Source organism: Aythya fuligula, chromosome 2 (assembly GCF_009819795.1).
Source record: "Aythya fuligula isolate bAytFul2 chromosome 2, bAytFul2.pri, whole genome shotgun sequence".
Lineage (NCBI taxonomy): Eukaryota > Metazoa > Chordata > Aves > Anseriformes > Anatidae > Aythya > Aythya fuligula.
In genome coordinates this window covers 159,142,386-159,168,389 of record NC_045560.1, presented here as the reverse complement: position 1 = coordinate 159,168,389, position 26,004 = coordinate 159,142,386, and the positions used below count along the sequence as shown (strand labels likewise).

Below are 26,004 nucleotides of genomic sequence, written 5' to 3'. Positions count from 1 at the left end.
CCGCTCCCGGTGCCGGTCCCGTGCTGGCCGCGCCTCGCCCCGCCCCTCAGGGAGGGGGCGTGTCCACGGAGGGGGGCGGTGCCCTCGGGGCGTGGCCGCGGGGCGTGGCCGCGGGGCGTGCCGGGACTTGTAGTCCCGCTGGGTGGGAGGGAGGCGGCGCCGCGGTGCACGCCGGGAGCCGCGGCCCGGCGCGGTGCACGCCGGGAGTTGTAGTCCCGGGGAGGGCCGCGGGGCGATGGCGGCGCTGGAGCTGCTGTCGGCCGAGGGGTTCCGGCCCGACGGGCGCCGCCCCGCCGAGCTGCGCAAGCTGCGGGCCCGCATGGGGGTGTTCGCGCAGCCCGACGGCTCGGCCTACATCGAGCAGGGCAACACCAAGGCGCTCGCCGTCGTCTACGGCCCCCACGAGGTGAGCGGGGCCGCGGGGGGGGGGGAGGGGGAGGCCGCGGGAGGGCCGGGGGGGGAGGGGGGGGGCAGGGGAGGGGAAGGGGGGGCACCCCCTGACCCTCTCCTCCCATCTCCTTCTCCCCCGTCCCACCCCCCCATCCCTGTCCCCTCCATCTCTCTACCCCCCATCCTACCTCCCTGACCCTCTCCCCCCATCCCCCTCCCCTCCATCCCTCTCCCCCGACCCTCTCCCCCCATCCTACCTCCCTGACCCTCTCTCCTCCATCCCTCTCCCCCCTGACCAGAGCTCTCCCCCTGACCCTCTCCCCCCATCCCTGTCCCCGGTCCCACCCCTGACCCTCTCCCCTGACCCTCTCCCCCCATCCCTCTCCCCCCGACCCTCTCCCCGATCCCACCCCTGTCCCACTCCTGACCCTCTCCCCCCCATCCCACCCCCGGACACTCTCCCCTGTCCGACCCCTGACTCTCTCCCCCCATCCCTCCCCCCCATCCCACCCCCTGACCCTCTCCCCTATTCCACACCCTGACCCTCTCCCCCATCCCTCTCCCCTGTCCGACCCCTGACCCTCTCCCCCCCATCCTACCTCCCTGACCCTCTCTCCTCCATCCCTCTCCCCCCTGACCAGAGCTCTCCCCCTGACCCTCTCCCCCTCTCATCTCTCTCCCCCTCTCATCTCTCTCCCCCCATCCCTCTCCCCCATCCCACCCCTGACCCTCTTCCCCCTGTCCACCCCCTTGACCCTCTCCCCCAACCTTCTCCCCCATCCCACCCCTGACCCTCTCCCCCTGACCCTCTCTCCCTGACCCTCTCCCCCCCATCCTACCCCCATCCCTCTCCCCCGCCCCACCCCTGACCCTCTCCCCCTGACCCTCTCCCCCCCATCACACCCCTGACCCTCACCCCCTGACCCTCTCCCCTCCCGCAGATGCGCGGCCCCCGCAGCAAGGCGCTGCCGGACCGCGCGCTGGTGAACTGCCAGTACAGCATGGCCACCTTCAGCACGGGCGAGCGCAAGCGGCGGCCCCACGGCGACCGCAAGGCCAGCGAGATGTCGCTGCACCTCAAGCAGACCTTCGAGGCCGCCATCCTCACGCAGCTCTTCCCCCGCTCCCAGATCGACATCTACGTGCAGGTGGGGACGGGGACACGGGGACGGGGGGGCAGCACCCTGGGGGACATGGGGATGGGGACACGGGGATGGGGACACGGGGACGGAAAGGGGACACGGGGATGGGGACACGGGGATGGGGACACGGGGATGGGGACAGGACGGGGACATGGGGACAGGATGGGGACATGGGGATGGGGACAGGATGGGGGGATGGGGACAGGGACATGGAGATGGGGACACAGGGACGGGATGGGGACAGGGACCAGGCAGGGCATTCCTGCTGTGTGGGACATGGGGACATGGGTACAGGGACGGGACGGGGACATGGGGGTGGGGACAGGACGGGGACATGGGGACTGGGACATGGGGACATGGGGATGGTGACACAGGGACGGGATGGGGACATGGGGACTGGGACATGGGGACAGGGACCAGACAGGGCATTCGTGCTGTGTGGGACATGAGGACATGGGGCTGGGGACATGGGGCTGGGGACATGGGGCTGGGGACAGGATGCCCCCCCGTGCACAGGGACGCCCAGGGATGGCCCCTCCATGGGGATTTTCCCTTCAGAAGGGTTGGGGACGGGGACGGTCCCTCTGCATGGGGCGGGGACGGGGGGGCACTGTGGGCAGCTGGGATGCAGGGGGGACAGTTCCTCAGTGGGGGGTGAGGATGGGGAGGGGATAGAAAGGGACGGAAAAAGGGAAGGAAAGGGAAAAGGGAAAGGGAAAGGAGAATTAAAAGGAAAGAAGGGAAAGGAAAAAGGGAAGGGAAGGGAAAGGAGAAAAGAAAGGGGAAAGAAAAGAAAAAAGGGAGGGGAAGGGGAAGGCAAGGCAAGGAAAAGAAAAGAAACAAAAGGAAAAAGGGAAGGGAAAGGAAAGGAAAAAGGGAAGGGAAAAAGAAGGAAAGGGAAAGGAAAAAGAAGAAAAGAAAGGAAGGGAAGGGAAAGGAAATGAAAAGAAAAAGGGAAGGGCAAGGCAAAGAAAAGAAACAAAAGGAAAAAGGGAAAGGGAAAGGAAAGGGGAAAGAGAAGGAAAAAGGGAAGGGAAAAAGAAGGAAAGGGAAAGGAAAAGGAAGGGAAGGGAAAGGAAAGGGGAAAGGGGAAGGGAAGGGGAAAGAGAAGGAAAAAGGGAGGGAAAGGAAAGAGGAAATGGGAAGGGAAGGGGAAAGAGAAGGGACGGGAAGGGAAAGGAAAAAGGGAAGGAAAGGAAAAGAAACAAGGGAAAGAAACAAGGAAAAGGAAAAATGGAAAGGGAAAGGAAGGGAAGGGGAGGTGGGAAGGAAAAAGGGAAGGAAAGAAAAAAAGGGAAGGGAAAAAGAAGGAAAAGGAAAGGAAAAGGAAGGAAAGAAAGGAAGAGAAGGGACGGGAATGGAAAGGAGAGGGAAAGGGAATGAAAGGAAAGGAAAAAGGGAAGGAAAGGAAAAGAAACAAGGAAAAAGGGAACGGAAAGGAAAGGGAAAGGGGAAGAAAAATGGAAGGGGAGGGAAGGGAAGGGAAGGGAAGGGAAGGGAAGGGAAGGGAAGGGAAGGGAAGGGAAGGGAAGGGAAGGGAAGGGAAGGGAAGGGAAGGGAAGGGAAGGGAAGGGACGGGGGCAGCCCCTCGAGCTGTGCCCATCCCCTCTTCCTCCTGGGGGGCTGCGGGGCCCGGCACGGGGACCCCCACCCCCCACCCCACCCTCCCCCTCTCATCACGTCCCCTCCCCAGATCCTGCAGGCGGACGGGGGCAACTACTGCGCCTGCGTGAACGCCGCCACGCTGGCCGTGATCGACGCCGGCATCCCGCTGCGGGACTACGTCTGCGCCAGCTCGGCCGGGCTGGTGGAGGACACGGCGCTGGCCGACCTCAGCTACCTGGAGGAGGCGGCGGGGGGCCCGCAGGCGGCCCTGGCGCTGCTGCCCACCTCGGGCCACATGGCCCTGCTGCAGCTGGACTCGCGGCTGCACCAGGACCGCCTGGGGGCCGTGCTGGAGGCGGCCGGCGGCGCCTGCAGGGCCGTGCACGCCGTGCTGGACCGCGTGGTGCGCGAGCACGTCCGGGAGGTCACCGCGCTGCTGGGGGACTGAGCGGGGGCAGCGGGACGGGGGCAGCAAATAAAAGGTGGTGCCCAAGCTCGACGTTGTGTTGCCTAACTCAGGGTGCTGCGGGGATGTGGGTGGGAGATGGGGATGCCCCCCACCCTGTGTCCCCGTGGAGCTGTTGGGGTGACCCCCGCCAAGCCGTTCTGCTGCGGGATTTGGGTGCTGAAAAGTGGGGAAGGGGTGAAAATGGATGGATGGGGGGAGGGGGTGTGACCCTCCCCAGTGATGTGTCCCCCTCCCCCAGTGATGTGTCCCCAGGCTGGGGGCTCCTCTGTGTTCCCCCCCCTCCTCATCAGGCACCCCCCAGCTGCACCCCAGGGGTTTGGGGACCCCCCCCAGAGCAGCCCCCAGACCCCCGTCCCGGTGCCAGGGCTCCAGGCCCTTGGTGAGCCCCCCCCCGCCCAGCATGGCCATCCACAGTGCACGGTGCCTTGCACTGCCACACTGCACGCCCAGCCCCATTGCACGCCCACCCCCCTGCTCCCCCCTTGCACACAGCTCCTTGCACACCCCCCCCATACACCCCTGGTGCTCGGCTCCTTGCTCACACACACACTGCCCCCACCTTGCACACCCATTGCACACCCCATAGCACAACCCCATTGCACACCCCCCTGCCTTGCACACCCGTTGCACACCCCATAGCACAACCCCATTGCACACCCCCTGCCTTGCACACCCGTTGCACACCCCCCTGCCTTGCACACTGTGAGGAAGGTTTTCACAATTGGCGTCCATAAAGAACAATCCTGTTTGAATCCTGTCTGCCTCTGGGCCCTGCACTGGCAATCCAATTCTTGAACCACGGCTGCAGGGTGTCCCAATCTCCCCCTCACTCTAGTCAATTTATCACTCCTTACATTTATGAACCTGTTGGCTTTTGTTATTCCGGACTTGTATTTCTAACACTGCTATGGATGTGTCTGTGAATGGCTGGGGAAGAATGTTTGAATTACTCGTGAAGCTGTTTGTGTTTGATGTCTGGGAGTCTCAGAACAACTGAGAACAACTAGTGACTGTTATGGGATACTATGCGGATCTTTGGGATCTGGTTAGGGGGGGCCCAGAGATTAAGAGGAAGGAGAAAGAAGCTGAAGGACGGCTGGGAGACAAGACCTGCAGAAAATGTTCTGTAAACTTGGGATGGTGCCCAGTGAGTACAAAGGGGGAGAGGAAGACTGCGAGCCTTCAGCATGGAAGACCCCCGGAGACCCCCAGAAGAGACCCCAGAGGAGACTGCGCATGCTCCAGTAGGAGGGACTGCACCCCGGAAGCTAATTTTAATAATCTATTATTTTTTAGAAGTAGTAATGGAGATGAATCAGCCTGGGAGCATAAAGATCAGCTGCTGGATGTACCCGCTGTGCGTCCTGGTGCAGCGGAGCCTCCCGGCGCACCCAGCGCTGCTTGCTCACCCCTGTTCCTTTGTGTTCTTTCAATAAATCCTATTTTTTTTATTTAATCCTAATTTGAATCCTGAGCCATTTATAACCCCCCCTCCCTGCACACCCCCTTTGCCCGTGCCCCCCCTGCACCCCCGTTACACAACCCCTGCCCTTCCCCTCCCCCACCCCGCACGGCCCCTCCCCCTGTAGGCCCCGCCCCCTGTTGGCCCCTCCCCCTGTAGACCACGCCCCCTCACACGCCCCGCCCCTCGTCACCGCCCCCCGGACTCCCCCCCCCCAGCGGCGCATGCGCAGGGCGGGGCGCACGGAGCTCGCCGGGCGGCGGGACCCGGAGGTGGGCGAGGGGGGGTCATGGGGGGACATGGGGGGGGCAGGAACGGGAGCCGTGGGGGGCGTGGGGCCGGGTGTAGGGGCTGGGGGGCACACGGGGGGGGTAACGGGGGCGGGGGGGGTGGGTTTAGGGCAGGTTCGGGGGCTGGGGGCGGGTACAGGGGCTGGGGGGGGCTGGGGGAGACTTGGGGGGCGGGTGTGGGGGATGGGGGGGCCGTGGGGGGCAGGTATGGGGTGGGGGGGTGCTTGGGGGGCAGGTATGGGGGCTGGGGGGGGGGTGGGGGGCAGGTATTGGGGCTGGGGGGGGCAGGTATGGGGTGGGGGGGTGCTTGGGGGGCAGGTATGGGGGCTGGGGGGGGGTGGGGGGCAGGTGGGGGGGCTGTGGGGTGCGTTTGGGGCAGATATGGGGGCGGGGGGGGTCAGGTATGGGGTCTGGGGGTGCATGGGCGAAGGTATGGGGGCAGTGGGTTGCTTGTGGGGCAGGTATGGGCACTGGGGGGGGTGTGGGGGGCAGGTATGGGGTCTGGGGGTGCATGGGAGCAGGTATTGGGGCTGGGGAGTGTTTGGGTAGGTGTGGGAGCCGTGGGGTGCGTGGGGGGCAGGTGTGGGACCCATGGGGGTTAGGGTTGGGGGCTTGGGGTGTGTGGGGAGCAGGTGTGGGAGCCGTGGGGTGCATGGGGGGCAGATATGGGGCCCCTGGGGGTTAGGGTTGGGGGCTGTGGGGTGAGCAGGGGGCTGGGGGCTGCTTATGGGGTGGCTGCATCCATGGGGCACAAACTGCGCTCGGGCACGGGGCCGTGATTCCTCTGGGGATGCCCAGGGGTCACCGGGGGGGGGGGTTCTGGGGGCAGCCCCGGGCCTGTGGGGACCCCCTCGGTGCTCCCCCCCCCCCCCCCAGCCATGGGGCTGCTGTCGGACCCCCACTGCCGGCGGGCGCTGTCCCGCCTCGTCGTGCGCCTCAACACCCCGCTCTGGTGAGTGCCGGCCCCTTGGGGGGGTCCCAAACCCCTGTGGGGGTCCCAAACCCCTGGGGGGGTCCCAAACCCTTTTAGGGGGGGGGGGTCCCGTGGCCCTGACGGCCGCCCCCTCCCGCAGCGTGCTGAGCTACGTGGCGGGGCTGGGCTGGTTCCTGGCCATGGCGCTGCCGCCGCTGGCGCCGCGCACCTACATGTCGGAGAACGCCATGGGCTCCACCATGGTGGAGGAGCAGTTCCCGCACGGGGAGCGCGCCCTCGCCTACGGCCGCGACTTCGCCGCGCAGAAGAAGAAGGCAGGGTGAGGGACGGGGACGAACGGGGGCACCCCCACTCTGCTCACCCACCCCCCCCCCCCGGCTACGGCTCGGAGCAGGGTTTGGGGTCCCCGGGGGGGCTCCGTCCCCACGGTTCCGTCCCGGCTCTCCGCAGGGGCATCCCCGTGGCCTGGCTGGAGAAGACGATGTGGGGCCTGGGGCTGGAGGTGTACAAGCAGCCCTTCGCCCGCACGCTGCCCTTCCCCGACGAGAGCCGCGAGCGATACGTGCGTGGGGGCCGTGCCCACGGGGTGGGGGGGCTTCGGGGGGCTCCGTGGGGGCTGCACGGGGGGGTGCCGGGGTGCAGCGGGCGGCCAGGAGGGTCTGGATGTAGGATGAAACGCAGAGAGGGACATGGGGACAAGGGTGGACAGAGTTTGGACACAATCAGCACCGTGTGCTGGGGGCCCAGAACCCCCCCTCTGCACCCTGAGCACCACCAGCAGCAGCGGGGCTGGGGGCGAGGGGGTCCCGGGGCTGGAGCAGCTCCACCATGGGGCCGGCTGGGGGCTGGGGGTGCTGGGCATGGGCTGGAGAAGGCTCCGGGGGGGCTTCCCGGTGGGCTGCGAGTGCCCAAGGGGGCTGCAGGAGAGCTGGGGGGGGCTTTGTGGGGCTGCGGGGATGGGATTGGGGGGCGGTCAGGGAGAGGGTCTGCACCCAGAGGTGGCCGGGCACGGGGACGGGCTCCCCAGGGACTTGTTCCCGTCCCCGAGCCTGGGGTGCTGAAGTGTTTGGGGGTCGCTGTGGGGTTGGAGCCGGGGTCCCCTCGGCTCAGCCCGGCCCCGTCCCCCGCAGATGGTGAAGGGCACCAACGTCTACGGGATCCTGCGGGCGCCGCGGGCGGCCAGCACCGAGTCGCTGGTGCTGAGCGTGCCCTGCAGCGAGGGCACCCACAACAGCCAGGCCGTGGGGCTGCTGCTGGCCCTGGCCGCCTACTTCCGAGGTGAGCCTGGCGCCGTCCTCGTGCTCTGTGGGGTCTGGGGGCGCACAAAGCCCCCCCTGGGGGCTCCTGCACCCAGAGCCCACCCCGTGGCTGACGCCTGCGCTCAGGCCAGATCTACTGGGCGAAGGACATCATCTTCCTGGTCAACGAGCACGACCTGCTGGGCATGGAGGCCTGGCTGGAGGCCTACCACGACGTCAATGTCACCGGTAAGGCCGGGGGAGGATGAGGGGGCACCGGGGGCAGCGTCACCGTGCGCTGAGCGCCGCGGTGCCCGCAGAGATGCAGTCGTCGGGGGCGCTGGGCCGCGCCGGGGCCATCCAGGCGGCCGTGGCGCTGGAGCTGAGCAGCGACGTGGTCACCAGCTTCGACGTGGCGGTGGAGGGGCTGAACGGGCAGCTGCCCAACCTGGACCTGGTCAACCTCTTCCACGCCTTCTGCCAGAAGAACGGGCTGCTCTGCACCATCCAGGGCAAGGTGAGGTGATGGTGGCGGTGGTGGTGGCGGTGCGGTGGTGCCACGGTGCCGGGGGGTCCCCGCGCCCCTTTTCCGACACGGCCGCCCCCCGCAGCTGCAGCGCTCCGACTGGGACACGCTGCCCGCCTACGCGCACAGCCTGCAGACGCTGCTGCTGATGGTGCTGAAGCAGGGCTCGGGGCAGCCCCAGGGCGACCACGGCCTCTTCCTCTGCTACCACATCGAGGCCATCACCGTGCGCGGCATCAACAGCTTCCGCCAGTACAAGTACGACATGACCACCGTGGGCAAGTGAGTGCGGGGCTGGGGGCTGGGGGGGGGTGCCCGGGGTTTGGGGGGGCTCCGCGCTGAGGCCGGACCCTGCAGGACGCTGGAGGGAATGTTCCGGAAGCTCAACAACCTGCTGGAGCGGCTGCACCAGTCCTATTTCTTCTACCTGCTGCCCTCGCTGTCCCGCTTCGTCTCCATCGGCGTCTACATGCCGGCCTTCGGCTTCCTCATCCTCGTCCTCGTCCTCAAGATATCCTTGCTGGGGAGAGGACCCAGGATGGGCCCTGGGGGGCTGTGGGAGGGGGTCTGGGGGCTGGGGGGGCTCCCTTTGTTTCCTTGACTTCGTGCTCAGGCCCTGGACCTGTGGATGCAGCTCAACAAATGTGAGGCGGCCTCGGCCGAGCGGCTCTGGGACGGGGACCACGGCGCTGCCCACGCCATGGTGGAGGTCAGGGGTCTTCTGTGTTGCGTCCCACCCCCATTTTCCCTCTTTTTCTCCCCCTTCCTTCCTTCCTTCCTTCCCCACTTGCAGACCCGGTGCCCGCAGCCCCTTTGTGGCTGGGTTCCCTGAGGCTGCCCTGTCCCGCAGGAGCCGCGGCCGGGCCTGCTGGTGCTGGTGCCGCCGCTGGTGGTGTGCCACGCCGCCGGGCTCGCCCTCTACCTGCTGCCGGTGCTGGGGCAGCGCGTGGCCACCCAGCACTTCCCCGTCTCCGAGGCCGAGGCCGTGGTGCTCACCCTCATCGCCATCTACGTGGCCGGCATGGCGCTGCCCCACAGCGCCCACAGGTCAGGGGGTGGCCGTGGGGTGCCACGGGGTGGCCATGGGGTGATGGGGTGGCTGTGGGGTGCCATGGAGTGGCTGTGGGGTGGCTGTGGGGCACCATGGGGTGGCTGTGGGGCGCCATGGGGTGGCTGTGGGGTGCTGTGGGGTGGCCATGGGGTGCCACGGGGTGGCCATGGGGCGCCATGGGGTGATGGGGTGGCCATGGGCTGGCCATGGGGCACTGTGGGGTGGCCACAGGGTGGCCGTGGGGTGCAATGGGGTGGCCATGGGGCGGCTGTGGGGTGCCACGGGGTGGCCGTGGGGTGGCCATGGGGCGCCATGGGGTGGCCGTGGGGTACAATGGGGTGGTCGTGGGGCACCATGGGGTGGTCATGGGGCACTATGGGGTGGCCGTGGGGTGGTTGTGGGGTGGCCATGGGGCTGAGCCCCTTTCGCTGCCCGCAGGGCGCTGCCGGGCGGGGGAAGCGACCGTGGCTGGATGACGCTGAAGCTGCTGGCGCTGCTGTACCTGGCCGCCCAGCTGAGCTGCGCCGCCCTCCTCAACTTCTCCCTGGGCTTCCTCCTGGCCGCCACCATGGTCCCGGCCGCCGCCGCCGTGCGTCCCACCGGCCCCCGGTGAGTTGGGGTCCCGCGGGGACGGACAGGGGACGGTCCCGGGCCCCCCCGCTGAGCGCTCTCCTCTCCGTTGCAGGCCGGTGCTGGCGGCGCTGCTGGTGCTGTCGACGCCGGCCGTGACGCTGCTGCTGGGCATCTTCCTGCACCACGAGCTGGAGGAGCGGCCGGCGGGGCTGGCGGAGGGCTGGCAGCTCTTCCTGCAGGCGCTGGCCGAGGGGCTGCTGCAGCACCACCTGTACGGCGCCCTGCCCTTCCCCTTCCTCGCCCTGCTCACCTACCCCTGCTGGCTGCTGCTCTGGAACGTGCTCTGCTGGAAGTGAGGGCAGACGGACGGACGGACGGACGTGGGCGGACACGCGGATGTGGACGGACACACGGACGGACGGACGCAGACACGCAGATGGACGGACACGTGGGCACGGACAGATGGACAAATACCGGCACGTGGGCACGGGTGGACACACGGACGGATGGACGCACGGACAGACAGCCTGGCACAGACGGACAGACACGGACAGATGGAGGACACACGGACAGATGGACACAGACACACGGACAAGGGGGGGAGTGGGGGTGTCTTGGAGTGGGCTCAGCCCCTGGGAAGTGCTGGGGGGTGCCCGCTTTGTACAGGCCCAGTATCCCCAGTCCTGTCCCAGTTCCTCCCAGGTCCCCCCAGTGCCAGTACTCCCCCTGCCCCCAGTCCTGTCCCAGTTCTCCCCGGTGCCGGTACCCTCTGGTCCCCCCAGTCTTGTCCCTGTCCCCCCGGTGCTGCTACCCCCCGGTCTGCTCTCGGTCCCCCTTGGTGCCAGTTCCCCCCAGTGCCCCCAGTCTGGTGCCGGTTCTGCCCTGTGCCAGTTTCCCCAGTCCAATCCCAGTACCCCCTGGTCTTATCCTGGTGCCCCGTGGTGCTGGTGCCCCTGGTGCCATCCCAGTTCCCCCAGTCCAGTACCAGTTCCCTGTGGTCCTGCCCCAGTGCCCCCCAGTACCGGTTCCCTCTGGTTCTGCCCCGGTACCCCTGGTCCTGTCCCAGTGCCCACCAGTACCGGTTCCCTCTGGTTCTGCCCCAGTTCCCCCAGTCCTGTCCCAGTGCCCCCCCGGTTCCAGTTCCCTCTGGTCCTGTCCCAGCCTTGTCTCCGTGTCCCCCGCTCCAGTCTCGGTCCCCCCGGTGCCGGTTCCCCCCGTCCAGTGCCGGTAACCCCCCCAGTACCCCCCCCGGTTCCCCCGGTCCGGTCTCAGCACCCCCAATCCCGATCCCCCCGGTTCTGTCCCGGTCCCCCCTCTCCGGTCCCGTTCTTGTCCCCGCCCCCGTTCCCAATAAACGCGGCCCCCCCCCGGGCCCTCCCCCCCCCCCGTCCCTCCCCGTTCCTCCCCTTCCTGCCCGCGTCGTGTCCGGGGCGGGCCCGCGGCGTCCCCTCGACCTCGGGGCGGGCGGAGCGGGGCCGAGATGGCGGCGGCGGCGGCGGGGGCTGCGCTGGGGGCTGCGGGGGCGGCCGGGCTGCGGCGCCTCCCCCTCGGGCACGGCGGGCGCCTGCTGCTGGCACCGAGAGCACGGGCGGTGCCCGTCGGGGTGAGGCGGGGGGGGGGGGGGACACCGGGGGTCGGGGGGGGAACCGGGAGGGGGTTGGGGGGCACCGGGGGGGCACTGGGAGGGGGACTGGGGAGGGTTGGGGGACACCGGGGGGGCAACCGGGAGGGGAACCGGGGGCTGGGGGGGGAACCGAGAAGCGGTTGGGGGGCACCGGGAGGGGGCCGGGGGGGACCGGGAGGGGGACCGGGGGGGATTGGGGGACACCGGGGGGGCAGCGGGAGGGGGTTGGGGGACACCGGGAAGGGACCGGGGAGGGAACCGGGAGGGTTGGAGGCACTGGGGGGGCACCGGGAGGGGACCGGGAGGGGGTTGGGGGGCACCGGGGGGGAACCGGGGAGGGTTGGGGGACACCGGAAGGGTTGGGGGACACCGGTGGGTGTCACCGGGAGGGGAACCGGGAGGATTGGGGGGACCGAGAGGGGGACCGGGGAGGGTTTGGGGGCACCGTAGGGGCAAGGGCGGCCTGGTCCCATCCCGGTCCTGTCCCGGTGCCGTCCCGGTAACGGTTCCCCCCCCCCCTCCAGGCTCGCTCCGTTTCCTCGTGGGGGCGGCCCCGCAGCAGGGCGGTGGCGGTGGCGCTGGGGGCGCTGGCGGCGGGCGGGGGGGCGGCGGCGCTGGCCCTGCACGGGGCGCTGAGCGCCGGCGAGCTGGAGATGCACCCCCCCAGCTTCCCCTGGAGCCACGGGGGGCTGCTCGCTGCGCTGGACCACGGCAGGTGCGGGGGGGCACCGGGGAGAACCGGGGGGGACCGGGGGGGAGCGAGGGGAGGTCTTGGGGGGGGGCCGGGGGGGTTGCAGGGGGATGGGGAGGGGGATGGGGGGGCTGAAGGAGGGGCCAGATGGGGTACGGGGGGGACCGGGGAGGGGGGAGCTGGGAGGTCAGGGGGGCTGAGAGGGGGCTGGGGGGACACGGGAGGGGTTGCAGGGGAGTTGGGGGGGTCTAGGAGGGGGTCCCGGAAGGATCGGGTGGGGTATGGGGGGTACCGGGGGGATGAGGAGGGGGGACCTGAGAGTGGTCTGGGAGGGGTGAGGGGGGCGGACCAGAGGGGTCCCGTGGGGGGGGGGGGGCTGGAGGGGGCCAGGAGGAACCAGTGTGGGTCCAGGGAAGGACACAGGGGGATCTGGGGGGGGGCACAGGGAGGTCCAGGGGGGTCTAGGGGAGGACCCAAGGGGTTCCCAGGGGGACCAGGAGAGCTCCAGGGGACCCAGAGGGGTCCCAGGGAGCTGGGGGGGGACCCGGGAGGGGTCCAGGAGGGGTGAGGGGGGCGGCCCAGAGGGGTCCCTGGGGGGTACCAGAGAAGTCCTGGAGGGGTCCTCGGGTGGGGAGGGGCTGTGAGGGACCAGGGGGGTTCAGGGAAAGACACAGCAGGATCTGGGGGGGACCCAGAGAGGTCTGGGGGGGTCCCAGGGGGACCTGGGGGGACCAGGAAGGGTCCGGGGAGGCTCCTGGAGGGGTCCAGGGGAGGACCTAGGGGGTTCCCAGGGAGATCAGGGGGGACTGGAAGGGGTCTGGGGGGCTCCTGGGGAGGTCTGGGGGGGCTCCCAGAGGGGTCCTGGGGGGTCTCGGGTTGGCCGTGGCACTGAGCGCTCTCCCCCGCAGCGTGCGGCGCGGCTACCAGGTGTACAAGCAGGTGTGCTCGGCCTGCCACAGCATGGAGTACCTGGCCTTCCGCAACCTCATCGGCGTCACGCACACCGAGGAGGAGGCCAAGGCGCTGGCCGAGGAGGTGAGCGAGCCCCCGGACCCCCACCCGGCCCCCCACCCACCCAGTGCCGGACCCCCTGCCCGCGGCTCAGCGCCCTCCCTCCCTCCCGCCCGCAGGTGGAGGTGCTGGACGGCCCGGATGAGAACGGGGAGATGTTCACGCGCCCCGGCAAGATCTCCGACTACTTCCCCAAGCCCTACCCCAACCCCGAGGCCGCCCGAGCCGCCAACAACGGGGCGCTGCCCCCCGACCTCAGCTACATCGTCAACGCCCGGTAAGGGGCCGCGGGCACTCGGCTCGGGGGTCCGGACCCACACGGAGCCGTGGAGGCAAAGGGGACCCCGGCACTGCCGCCCCCACCCGGGGTCCCTATAGCCCGATGGTGACATCCTGGGGTTTGCGTTGCAGGCACGGGGGGGAGGACTACGTGTTCTCCCTCCTCACCGGGTACTGCGACCCCCCGGCCGGCGTCTCGGTGCGCGAGGGGCTGCACTACAACCCCTACTTCCCGGGACAGGCCATCGGCATGGCCCCCCCCATCTACAACGAGATCCTGGAGTTCGATGACGGTAAGAAGGGGGGGGGGCCCGTGGGGCGCGGAGCCGGCCCGCGGGGGGTGCTCAGCTCCCTCCTCTCCCCCCCCAGGCACCCCGGCCACCATGTCGCAGATCGCCAAGGACGTCTGCACCTTCCTGCGGTGGGCGGCGGAGCCGGAGCACGACCACCGCAAACGGATGGGCTTGAAGGTCAGTGCCTGGGGGCTGGGCGGGGGGGGAAGCCCCCTCCCTGGCACCCCAAGGGACCCCAAAGCCGTGCAGGGCAGAGGGGGGGCCCCGTGGGGCAGAGCGCTCGACGCCTTCCTTCCCCCAGATGCTGATGATCTCCAGCCTGCTGATATCCCTCACCTACTACTTGAAGCGCCACAAGTGGTCTGTCCTGAAGAGCAGGAAAATGATCTACCGGCCTCCCAAATAGTGGGGGCAGAGGGGTGCCCCCACCTCCGCCCCGCAGCCCCTCGGGGGCACGGGGAGGAGGGCGCCGCGGGCACCGCGTGCTCCCCACGCGCACGGCAGCTCGGTTATTTAACAGCGCGCTCTGCGCCCGCAGGCACTGCTGGCTGGGGTGGGGTGGGGGGAACGGTGCCTGCGAGTTTATGGCTGGGGGACGTGGAAATAAAATGAAATCTCCAGCTGGGACGTGTCGTGTGGTCTGTGCGTCGTGCGGCGGGGCGAGAGGCTGCGCGCATCGCGCCTGTCCCCGCTGCTGTGAGCGGGCTGGAGGGGACACCACGGCACGGGCCTTTATTAGGGTGTCGTACAGAGCCTCGTTAGGATGTCACACCGCACACAGCTTTATTAGGATGCCCTGCACCGCCAGGACGCGCCGCTCGCACCCGTGGAGCTCGGCTGCCCGCAGAGGCTGCGTGGAGACCCTGCGGCACCGCCTGGGGCCTGGCCCCCGCCCGCTCCCCTCCGGCCCTACATCCCTCCTGTCCATCCCTGGCTGCCGCCAGCCCCTGGGGGGACGTGGCCCTGGGGCCATCCCTGCGACCACCAGCGTCTCTGGGCCCTGCTGGGGCCATGCGCCAGCTCCGGCGTCCCTCGGGCCGTCCCCGGGGCGAGGAGCTCGGCTCCTGCCCGGCTGCTCGGAGCCCCCGATCCCCAGGGGCTGGGCCAGGCGGGCGCTCAGTGGCAGTTCTGGCAGCGGGGGTGGCACCTCTGCCCGTTGACGTTGCAGCGGCACCCGCCACTGGTGTCCCCGGGACCCTGGTGGGGAGGAGAGGAGAGGAGAGGACAGGGGGTCACAGGGGGGCCCAGAGCACCCAGCCCTGAGCCCCCAGGCCCCGCGGTGACCAGGGACGGGGACCGTGAGCTGGGATGGGGCTGGTGTGCAGGGAAGGGGGGGTTCCACCAAGAGGGGTGCTTACCCCCGGCCCCCAGCGCGGCCCCTTGGTCACCCAGCAGATCTCGGTCTGGCAGACGGTGCAGCGGATCCAGTCGCAGCCGTCCTTCTTCTGCACGATGATGTGGCACGTGGGGCAGTGCATGGCCTCCCCGAGCTGCACCAGGGTCTGGCGGGGGGGCAGAGAAGGATGCAGAGGTCAGGGAGGCGAGGACGAGCCCCGCGCACCCCCTCCCCATCCACCCCGGCACCCCGCGGTGCTCCCACCTGCAGCATGTCGCTGGTCTGCCGGGCGGCCGCGTCGTTCTGCGCCCGCAGCTGGAGGTCGTCCTGGTACTGCCGGCAGTTCTTCCCCTCGTGGATGGCCTGGGGGGGGGGTATGGGAGCAGAGGGGCAGCGCTCAAGCCCCCTTCCCCGGGCACGGCACCAAAAGGGGGGGGGGTGGCAGGGCCGCCCCCCCCGCTCACCTTGCAGAGCAGGCAGTTGAGGGCCTGGCAGATGGGGCAGCGGAATTCGTTCACCGAGTCCTCGTAGATGCACCAGCCGCGGCAGTCGGTGGTCTTGCAGTGGAAGCTGTTCTGCGTGCGCCGCTCCGCCAGCACCAGGCCCCGCTCCAGGAAGCGCCGGTACTCCTCCGGCGACACCAGCTGAGAGTGGGGCAGGGTCAGGATGCGGCCCCCCCGACCCCGGGCACCCCGGTGCTGCCCGTGGGGGCACCGAGCCCCACTCACCGCCCGGATCTCGCGCTCCTGCAGGTGGCTGCTGCAGGCGTAGGAGTCGTCGCGGAAGGGGCAGGCCACCTCGGGCTCCTCGCTGTAGTTGATGACCTGGCGCAGGCAGTCCCTGCGGGGACGACGGGCAAGCTGTCAGCGCCGGGGCAGGGGGCTGCCGGGGCCGGACCCCCTCTCCCACACCCCCACCCCGCACCGCTCGGCCCCATGCTACCTGCAGAAGTTGTGCAGGCACTCGCGCAGCAGCACCCCCTCGCCCGGGGGGACGTGCTGGTAGCAGATGCGGCACTCCAGCACCTCGCGGTTGGGCACCAGCACCTCGTCCTCCAGCTGCAGCAGCTGCTGGAAGTTCCTCAGCCGCTCGGCCTCCAGCGCCTGCGGGCAGGGAGGGGATGGGTGAGAGCGGCCCCCACCCGGCCCCGGTCCCCACCGAGCCCCCTGAGCCCCCCCCCCAGGTCCCCCTCTGCCAGCACTGGGTGCCCCGGGCAGGGCTGGGGGGGCTGCATTCACTGTGCCCCTGAAGGGTCCTTCATGGTGAGGCCGTGGGGCCCCCATCTCCCCCCCTAAACGATGCAGACCCACCGAGCAGTTTGGGGCCGAGGGGCCCTCACAGCCCACCCCGTCCAGCCCCAGCCACGGGCAGGGACGTTGCCCACCCCCTTAGGCTGCCCCCAGCCCCGTCCAGCCCGACGTTAACACTGCCGGGGCTGGGACCCCCCCCCAGCTCCCCTGGGTGGGCTGGGACAGGGCCTCGCCCTTCTCAGCATGAAGGATATGAAGGATTTCTTCCCTCTGTCTACCCCAATCCCCCCTCTTTTGGCTTAAAACCACCCCCCCTGTCCTGTCACAGAATGGCTTGGGTTAGAAGGGACCCTAAAGACCATTTAATGCCACCCCTGTTGTGGGTAGGGTGCCACCCCCTAGCCCACCCCCGTCCCCACAGCCCCACAAAGGCTCCCCCCGGCTCTCCTGCAGCCCCCTTGGGCACTCACAGCCCACCGGGAGCCCCCCCCGGAGCCTTCTCCAGCCCATGCCCAGCACCCCCAGCCCTCAGCCGGCCCCACGGCGGAGCTGCTCCAGCCCCAGGACCCCCATGGGACCCCCACAGCCGCCCCAGCAGCTCCGTGTCCCCGCACTGTGCCCGACCCCGCAGCCCCAAACCCCCTCACTCAACATTTCTGTGCGCACAGGGGCTGCCCCAGCCCCAGCCCTGCCCTAAGTGCCCCGGTGCAGGCAGCTCAGGATGGCCCCATTGCCCCTGCTCCTGCTCCTGTGCAGCCCCCCAAGCAAGCCCCCACCACCCCCTCTAACATTTAATTCCATGAAAACCCCCAAAATAGCAGCCCCCCCCCCCTCCATGGGCAGCCCATCGGTGACGGCGGCGCAAGCAGAGGGCACAGCGGCGCTGGTGGGGGTAAGGCTTTAATGGGGGGAGGGTTCCTCTGCGCCCCCGCAGCGCGGTCACGCACGGAGCTGGGGGGCTCATCCTTCCCTGAGAGCACAGACCCCGGGGTGAGCCCCGACCCGCGCGGCCTGGGGAGGTTTCTGAACACAAAAAACAACCTGGAAACACCAAATTCCCTGTGCACAATGTGGGACAGTGAGTGCTGCAGGGCTGGGGGCTGGCCCTGCTGCCCTGACCCCATCCAGCTCCCACCCCAGGGCCACCACGGTTCCTCGGGGCCCTGGCACGCTGCTCCCCCGAGCCACCGCGGCCCCGCGCGGCACCGAGCGCTTCCCCCGGTGCTGCTGCCTCTGCCCTGAGCCCTCACAAAGGCATCGTGGCACCAGCACGGCCACGCTCACCTCCAGCCAGCGCCACTCCAGAGGGGGCTCAGCCCCCCAAGGGGGCTGCTGGTGGGGGGGGGCTGTGTTTGGGGGGAGAACTGGGTGGCCAAGGGCAAAGCAGAGCCCCGACGGCACACCAAGGTGTCCCTCGGCACACCAAAGCTCCCCTTGGCACACCGAGGCTCCCCTCGTCCTGCACAGCCCCAGGGGGCTGGGGGGGCCGGGTTCACAGCCCGCAGAGCTCCCCCCACGGCTGTGCCCCATCCCTGCAGCGTTCAGCCCTGCAATCAAGGCCCCCAGCCCCTGGTGCTCCCTGCTCCCAGGGGAGCCCAGCCCCTGCGTGGGGCAGGACCCGCGGGGAGGTGCCGTGGCCGCAGCCCGGACCCTTGGGTGGCACGGCGGGCACTGGGCCCTGGCCGGCGGGGTGGGAGGGGGCATCCGGGTCGGCCGGGCACGGGGCGGCTAGCAGAATTCGGAGGACAGGTGGATGAAGTCATCCAAGGAACCCGAGCCCAAGACGCAGTGCGCAGCTGAGCCATCCTCTCTCCTTCCCTTTTCCTAGCGGGGTCCCAGCACCAGAGAAAAAAGAAAGAAGAGAAGGTTTTGGTCAGTGGCTGAGCCGGGTGCCCCCCACGCCCCGCAGCGCGCCCCCACGATGGGGTGGGGGCTCCCAGCAGAGCCCCACGCGCGATTCTACGGCGCCTGCAGGAAATAAACTCCCAGCAGAGACAGCGCAGCCCGACAGCTCCTTGCTGCGCGAGGAGGCAAGAGGAAGCAGCACCACCGTCCTGGGACCCTGCCCTGCCCTGCCCGAAGCTGCCACCCATTTTTTGGGTGGCCACAAGCGCTGGTGACACCGGTCAGAGCCCCATGAGGTGGCGGCACAGCAGCGGGGCCAGCAGTGACCACCCCCAGCAGACAGCAGAGCACGCCACGCTCACATCACAGCACGATGCCGAGCCCTGTGCATAGTGGCAGGCATCACCTGCCCCACCAGGGGACAATTTAGGGGCTGCAGCAGCCCCTTTTTGCTGCCACCCATGGTTTTGTGCCCGCTTCCCAGCACGGCGCAGGATCCGCTCGCCCACGAGACGCCTTCCAGCCCTGCCAGGGACAAAAACTGCCTGGCAGGGGAACAGGGGGAGCGGCTGCTCCCCGGGCTGGGCCGTGGGCCCCGGTACCTGTTGGTACTGCAGGATCCCCTCCTGCTCCTGCTGGATCCTCCACAGCTCCGTTTCGTCGGGCTTGTAGCTGCAGGGCACCACGTAGTCGTCCGGGCGGTCGGTGCTGCACATCTCGCAGCCCGGCCGCGTGGGCTTGTTGATGAAGGTGCACTTGGGGCACGACCAGCCCGCCTGCGGAGAACAGGGGGGAGGTGAGGAGCTGGGAAAAGCGCGTTGGAAGGGAAAGGGGAACGAAATTGGGGCCAGCAGCACCCAGAACAGCGTGCAGGGGATGCAGGGCTCGGGGGGCGCAGGGCTCCGGGGGGCGCAGGGCCACCCACCTGCACCGGCGAGGGCAGGGAGGTGGCAGCGGACGCCGCCGGGTTGCTGACAAGGTCTCCGATCTGCATCGTGTCCAGGTGCTGGCTGATCTCACCGATGTCCATCTTCCTGCTGGGGTCGCTCCCCCACGCTGCAGGAGAGACGGGGACACCGGCGCGTTACGGCCGCGGCACGGAGAGGGGCAGAGCCCCCCGGGTGAGCTCGGCACAGAGAGCACGGACACGCGGTGTGCTCCTGAGGCCGAGGGATCAGCACCCACAGCCCGGCTCTGCTCAGCACCAAAAGGGGCTGCTCAGCCCCTCAGCACCTGCACGGCAAGGTCTGAGCGAGGGCCCGGAGCCAGGAGAGCACCAAATTCCCCATTTGGGGCCGCACGTGCCCTCACCCACACGGGAGCAGAGGCGACAGCAGCGCCCCAAACCCTCCCTCCCAGATGGTCTGGCAGCAGCAGACCACACGCCACGTGAAGGCAGGGAGGATTTAGGGAGGGTTAGGGCAGGGTTTGGGCAGGATTTGGGCAGGATCTGAGCAGGATTTGGGCAGGATCTGTGCTGCCCCTCCTGCCCGCCAGCCGAAGATGCAGGCGCAGCACCCGGACCTTTCCTGGGGGCCGGCAGGGTGTTGTACTGGCGCTGCTCCCCGGCAGCGGCGCCGTCGCCGAGCGAGGCGATGGAGTTGAGCAGGAGCTGTGCCTGGTCCTCCTCGTAGCGCTGCCGGGTGAGCTCGGCCCTCTTCGCCGACAGCAGGTAGAGGAAGGCCGTGTCCCCGTCCCTGCGGATGCCGTAGGAGGAAACCGTCCGCTCGTCCACGCACAGGCACTGCCCGATGATCCACCGCTGCACCAGGGGGTGGAACCCGTAATCCTGGAACACCTGGGCAGGGGGAGAAGCGCAGAGGTAAACCCACCACGTCCCCAGCACAGGGGGGCTCTCCAGGGCCCTTCCTGGGGCTCGGCACCCCGAGCCCCTGCCCCGTGCCCTGCTGGCTCCATACAGCTCCGTACAGCTCCGTACCTGCTGCTTGAGCGTCGCGATTGTAGTGTGGGGCTGGACCCTGAGGACGATGCTGGCAGACGACGTCGCGTCCTCCACGCCGACGTTCATGCTGGAGCAGAGATGAGGTGCTGTTAGAGGACGCCTGCCCAGCTCGGGGCTGGGACACCCGAGGGCTCCGAGCCCGGAGCACCCTGCCACGTGCACGCCGGTGGCTGCACCTCGCGTTTGACAGACCCGTGGGATTTGTTTTCCCCCAATTTCATTCACTCTCTGTCAATCTCTCTCTTTTTGCCCCTCCATACAGCTGTGCCAACCGTTTCCACCACGGGCTTAGACACGGTGTGAAAAAATCTTCCCTTCCACCTGCCTGAAATCTGCTGCTTCCTAAATGCCCTCGGCCTCTCAGCTTATCTGCTCCCGGACACGAGGGCAAACACTCCTTATCTCTGCGGGGCTCACCTCCCCGCTGCCTCTCTCACACCACAGCCCTAAACTTTCCATCCAACATCATGCGAAGGCTGTTCTGTGCCTGATCACCCCCCTGCCCCGTATCCAACACGGGCAGGGGTCTCCCCTTTGTTCCCTCGCCTTTTCCTAACAACCTCTGCATTCCCATGCACAGCTCCCCCCGGGGCAGACCACGGCCAGGTCTGGGACCTTGCGGCTCACCCAGCCTGACCCTGGCCATGGGCAGGCACAGCCCCTGCTGGAGCAGCTCCCCCCCACCAACACCTCCAGGGATCACAGAATCACAGAATCACAGAATTTCGAGGCTGGAAGAGACCTCAGGATCATCGAGTCCAACCTCTGACCTAACGCTAACAGTCCCCACTAAACCATATCCCTAAGATACGGGATAAGGATGGGGCACCACTTCCCAGGGCAGCCTGCTCCAGGTCCTCGCCCCCCTCACCACGCAGAATTTCTGCCTTAAACCCAACCCAAATCTGCCCTCTTTCATCCCAGAACCACCACCCCTGGCCTCGTCACTGCAGTGCCCAGGAGGGGACGCGGAGGGGCGCGAGCCCCAGGCCAGCGGGGCTCACCTGATGTCGTCGGGGGGGTAGTTGGACTCCTTCAGCAGGATGCTGAGGGTGGCCTGCTGGCGAGCCAGGGCCACGGCGCACTGCGCGGCCGCCTCCTCGTCGCCGTCCTCGATGGCCTGCGCCAGCTGCAGCGCCAGGTCCTCTGCGGGGGCAGGAGGCAGAGCCCTGCAGCCGCCGGCACCGCACGGCACAGCCCCACGGCGCAGCCCCAAACAGCACCAGGAGCTCCGCAGAGGCTCCTCGGATGCGTGATGCTCGCGGGGCAGCCCATGGGCAGAGCCCTGTGGTGTGCACGGCCGGAGAACCACGGGTGGGAGCCCCACGGGGGGTTTCTGGAGCCCCCGGAGAGCCGGGATGCGCAGCCCCCGCCCCACAGCAAGCTCCATCCCACGGGATTCGGACTTTGCACCCAAAACTGTCGGCCTGGAGCGGGGAGCGGCTGGGCCTGGAGAGGAGCCCTGGTCTCCTGGCACGCGTCAGGAGCCACGAAACCTCTCCCCTCGAATACCTTTCCTGGAGAGCTCCGAGAACAAAGCTTCCTCCGGATCCCCCTCTGCGGAGCTGCCCCCGGCCGCTGCGGGCAGGGACGAGGCCTGGGGGGGCAGCAAGCTGCTGTCCGAGGCTGCAGGAAGAGCAGGGGGGGCATTGGTACAGGTACCTTAAAGGAGGCTGCAGCAGGGGGGGGTTGGTCTGTTCTCCCACATCCCTGGTGACAGGACGAGGGGGAATGGGCTGAAGTTGCGCCAGGGGAGGTTTGGGTTGGATATTGGGAAGAATTTCTTTACCAAAAGGGTTGTGAGGCATTGGGATGGGCTGCCCGGGGGAGTGGTGGAGTCACCATCCCTGGAGGGCTTTAAAAGATGTTTAAATGTAGAGCTTGGTGATGGGGGTTAGTGGAGGACTTAGTGTTGGGTCAGGGCTTGGGCTGGGTGATTTCGGAGGGCTCTTCCCACCCGGGTGATTCAGTCACTCCGTGCACCACAGCGGGGCAGCGACCCTCACCCACGGCCGTCCCCAGGCAGCTCCACGGGGAGCCCTCGGAGGTGAAGGCAGAGCTGACCCCAAGCCCATCCCGAGGGCAGCCCCCTGTCCCTGCCAGCAGTGGCCGCTGCTCTCCTTAGGGCACGGGACTGCCCTGATGCAGGGGGGAGGCTCTGCGCCCCCCAGCCCCACCGGGGCTGCTCCCTTGTGCCTCCCGGCCAGCAGCCCCCCTCCCACCCCAGCGCCCTGCCTCGTGTGCCCACCTTGCCCCCCGGGTGCTCCACACCACAAATGAGCCCTCAGAGCTCCTTCAGGCTCCAGGCCATGGGAAGGGCTCCGAACACGGCGTGCTTCTGTGCCCGGAGCCTGCAGAGCCCCTCAGAGCCCCTCAGAGGCTTCCAGCCCCCCCCAGGAGCACGGCGCCGCTCCCCAAAGCAGCTGGTGGGGCGCACACCCAAATCATTTGGAACCATATTAAAACAATAAATGTTAAAATCGTGCCCCTCCAGGCGCCAGGAATGGAGCACTGGGCACACACAAACCCCCCCCCAGGGCTTTCGTCCCCCCCCACCCCCCCAGGACCCGGCACCGACCTTTCTGCACCTCCCGCAGGGAGCTGCTGACGATCGTCCACCACTTCTGCGCCTCCCGCTCCTCCTCGAAGTTGAAGACCATCGGCTCGTCCAGGGCGCCGAAGACCACCAGCTCGTGGCACGTGGGGCTCCTGACGGTGTAGGAGATGTCCTTCAGGTCATACTCGGCGATGCTCTGGGGGGAGCAGAGCGGCAGGGGGGGGGGGTCACGGCTCTGCCAGCACGGCATCGCGGCATCGTTTCGCCCGTCGGCGTTCTTTCTCTCTCTATTTTATTAAAATGGGACACGCGAGGGTCCGGGTTGCCCCCTGCCCTTTTGGTTCCCATTTCCAGCAGCCAAACGCCCGTTTCGGTGGCCGACGCCTGCACCCACAGCACCAGCACCCCGCGGGCAGGAGGCGCCCCCGAGCCGCGGGGCGAACAGCTCCGGGCTGAGGACCCCCCCCTCACCCCACTGCCAGCCCCTGGGGTCCCTGGGGAGCAGCCCCAGCCCCGTGTGCCGTGGGAACGACCCCAAAGAGGCCAAGGATGGACGGTGCGAGGCCAAACACCCCCGGTCGTCCTCAGGTGGGGCACGGGGGCAGAGCTGGAGGCCCCCGCAGCTCCCCGAGACCCCTTCGGAGAGCGGCACCGGCACCGGCACACGTTGACCGGGGGCTCTGCCGCCGCCTCCCCTCTGCCCCTGCTCCCCGTGAGGAGTGGGGGAGTCACCGGGGGGGGGTTTGGCAGCCCCGAGGCTCCACCGAGAGCCCACGGCCGTGCTCGGTGCTGCACCGGGCAGCAAGGGCCACAGGGGATGAGGCCCCAGAGCACCGCTGGGCACTGGGAACTGGGCACTGGGAACTGGGAACTAGGGAACCAGGCACCGGGAACCGGGAATCAGGCACCAGGAATCAGGAACTAGGCACTGGGGACACTGGGGAACCAAGGAACTGGGCACCGGGAACTGGGCACCAGGTATCAGGAACCGGGCACCGGGCAGCAGGAATTGGGCACTGGGGGACGAGGAACCGGGCACCGGGCACCAGGGATTGGGGACACTGGGGAACTGGGACACCGAGCACTGGGAATCAGGCACCGGGCACCGGGAATTGGGCACCGGGGATCAGGCACTGGGGAACCAGGGACACCAGGCACTGGGTATCAGGAACCGGGCACCGGGAACCGGGCACCAGGAATTGGGGACACTGGGGGACTGGGGAACTGGGACACTGAGCACTGGGAATCGGGTACTGGGCACCGGGAATTGGGCACTGGGAATTGGGCAGTGGGAATCAGGCACCAGGCACCAGGAATTGGGCACCAGGGGATGAGGAATTGGGAAGTGGGCACCGGGAACTGGGCACCAGGGATCAGGGACACTGGGGAACTGGGACACTGAGCACTGGGAATCGGGTACCGGGCACCGGGAACCGGGCACCGGGGCACTGGGGATTGGGAATCAGGGACCGGGCACTGGGAACCAGGGACTGGGGACACTGGGGAACCGGGGAACTGGGACCTTGAGCACTGGGAATCGGGTACCGGGCACCGGGAATCGGGCACTGGGGATCAGGCATCAGGGAACCAGGGACACTGGGTAGCAGGAACTGGGCACCAGGAACCGGGCACCAGGAATCGGGGGCACTGGGGGACTGGGGAACTGGGACACCGGGCACCAGGAATTGGGCACCAGGGCTGGGGACACTGAGGAACCGGGACACCGAGCACTGGGAATCAGGTACTGGGCACAGGGGAATCGGGATACCGGGGAACTGGGACGAGACGGCGAGCACTGGGAATCGGGCACTGGACACTGGGAATTGGGCACTGGGGAACCAAGGAACCGGGCACCAGGGAACTGGGGATTGGGAATCGGGTACCAGGCACCAGGAACCGGGCACCAGGGACACCAGGCACCAGGAATCGGGCACCAGGCACTAGGAATTGGGCACTGGGGAACCGAGGAACCGGGCACTGGGTGTCAGGAACTGGGCACCAGGGCACTGGGGATTGGGAATCAGGGACCGGGCACTGGGAATGAGGCACTGGGGAACTGAGGAACCGGGCACCAGGAATTGGGCACGAGGGATCGGGCACTGGGAACCAGGGACTGGGGACACTGGGGAACAGGGGAACTGGGACATCGAGCACTGGGAATCGGGTACCGGGCACCGGGGACACCAGGCACTGGGTATCAGGAACTGGACACTGGGAACCGGGCACCAGGAATCGGGGACACTGGGGGACTGGGGAACTGGGACACTGAGCACTGGGAACCAGGCACCGGGGAACTGAGGAACTGGGCATCAGGAACCGGGCACTGGGGCACCGGGGGTTGGGAATCAGGGACCGGGCACCGGGAATTGGGCACCGGGCACCGGGAACCGGGCACCAGGGCTGGGGACACCGGGGAACTGGGACACTGAGCACTGGGAATCAGGGAACCGGGCACCGGGGACACCGGGCACTGGGAATCGGGTACCGGGCACCGGGAATTGGGCAGCGGGGATCAGGCACTGGGGAACCGGGGATTGGGAATCAGGGAACCGGGCACCGGGATCACCAGGGACTGGGGACACCGGGGAACCGGGACACCGAGCACTGGGAATCAGATACCGGGCACCGGGAACCGGACACACCGGGCACTGCAGGAACCGGTCCCCCCGGGCACCGAGGACACCCCCGCCCCTCTCCCAACCACCCCTCCCCGTTACCCCCGTTACCCCCCCGTTACCCCCCGTCCCCCCCCGTTTCTCACCGCGCCCCCGGCCTCCTCCGCCGCGCGCAGCCCGAGGCGGAAGCGGCGCCGTGCGCGGGGCTGCGGCTGCGGCTGGAGGCTGAGCTGCAGGCGGAGCAGGGCGGCGGGCGGCGGCGGGCGGCGGGGCGGCTGCTCCAGGGCCACCCGCACCGACATCAGCACCGTGGGCGGCGGCGGCGGCGGCGGCAGCGCCGGGGCCGCGGCCGGGGCCGGGGTGGGGGCGGGGGCACCGGGCAGAGCCATCGTCGCCGCCGCCGCCACCGCCGCCACTTCCGCCGCTACGGGGAGCGCGGTTCCGGCACGGGGCGGGGCGGGGAGGGGCGGGGAGGGGCGGGGGGGGCGGGGGGGGGGAGGAGGCACCGGAGGGGGGGTCCCGGGGAGCCTCGGGGCTCCCCGGTTGGGCACCGGGAGGCACCGGGAGGCACCGGAGAGGCCCCCACGGGCTCCATGCAGCCCCGCAGCCCCCCCCCAGCCCGGTGCCCTCCCCCCCTCATTCCTCTCGGTGCCCCCCCCCCCGCTCCCGGTGCCCCCCCCCTCCCCTCCCGGTGCACCCCCCCCCCCCCTCGCCGCTCCCGGTGCTCCCCCCCCCTCCCCTCCCGGGCGGTGCCGCGCGCCCCGCCCCGCCCCGCCGCTGATTGGCTGCTCCCCCCGTCTTTGTCCCCATCAGCCAATCAGGGCTCGGAGCGCCCCGCTGCGGGAGGGGCCCGGCGCTGT

At 68.9% G+C, this 26,004-nt stretch overlaps 4 protein-coding genes across 4 annotated transcripts; 3 read left to right on the top strand and 1 right to left on the bottom strand.

Moving 5' to 3' along the window:
- The first annotated feature begins 218 nt into the window (after positions 1-218).
- Positions 219-3,599, top strand: EXOSC4 (exosome component 4). The gene is made up of 3 exons (XM_032182315.1): positions 219-406; positions 1,332-1,538; positions 3,226-3,599. The coding sequence occupies exons 1-3, from the start codon at positions 236-238 to the stop codon at positions 3,583-3,585; spliced, it is 738 nt and encodes a 245-aa protein (XP_032038206.1). The 5' UTR covers positions 219-235; the 3' UTR covers positions 3,586-3,599.
- Positions 3,600-5,314: 1,715 nt separating this feature from the next.
- On the top strand, positions 5,315-10,494 carry GPAA1 (glycosylphosphatidylinositol anchor attachment 1). The gene is made up of 13 exons (XM_032182792.1): positions 5,315-5,340; positions 6,235-6,310; positions 6,432-6,611; positions 6,743-6,854; positions 7,423-7,570; positions 7,678-7,779; positions 7,851-8,047; positions 8,142-8,338; positions 8,414-8,567; positions 8,670-8,765; positions 8,907-9,103; positions 9,546-9,716; positions 9,793-10,494. The coding sequence occupies exons 2-13, from the start codon at positions 6,237-6,239 to the stop codon at positions 10,034-10,036; spliced, it is 1,872 nt and encodes a 623-aa protein (XP_032038683.1). The 5' UTR covers positions 5,315-5,340; positions 6,235-6,236; the 3' UTR covers positions 10,037-10,494.
- A 705-nt stretch (positions 10,495-11,199) lies between these two features.
- Positions 11,200-14,200, top strand: LOC116485699 (cytochrome c1, heme protein, mitochondrial; the record flags this gene model as incomplete). The annotated part of the gene is made up of 7 exons (XM_032181192.1): positions 11,200-11,283; positions 11,829-12,019; positions 12,904-13,030; positions 13,126-13,283; positions 13,418-13,578; positions 13,655-13,755; positions 13,880-14,200. Coding segments are annotated over 7 exons (927 nt in total), but the record flags the coding sequence as incomplete, so codon positions are not given.
- A 276-nt stretch (positions 14,201-14,476) lies between these two features.
- Positions 14,477-25,366, bottom strand: SHARPIN (SHANK associated RH domain interactor). The gene is made up of 14 exons (XM_032180593.1): positions 25,291-25,366; positions 22,551-22,725; positions 21,485-21,598; positions 20,977-21,118; positions 19,949-20,039; positions 19,534-19,807; positions 18,935-19,065; positions 18,612-18,785; positions 15,857-16,017; positions 15,643-15,754; positions 15,379-15,558; positions 15,179-15,277; positions 14,937-15,080; positions 14,477-14,775 (listed from the first exon to the last, which is right to left on the bottom strand). Exons 2-14 carry the CDS (start codon positions 22,630-22,632, stop codon positions 14,695-14,697), a joined length of 1,785 nt encoding a protein of 594 aa, XP_032036484.1. The 5' UTR covers positions 22,633-22,725; positions 25,291-25,366; the 3' UTR covers positions 14,477-14,694.
- Between the last annotated feature and the right edge of the window lie 638 nt (positions 25,367-26,004).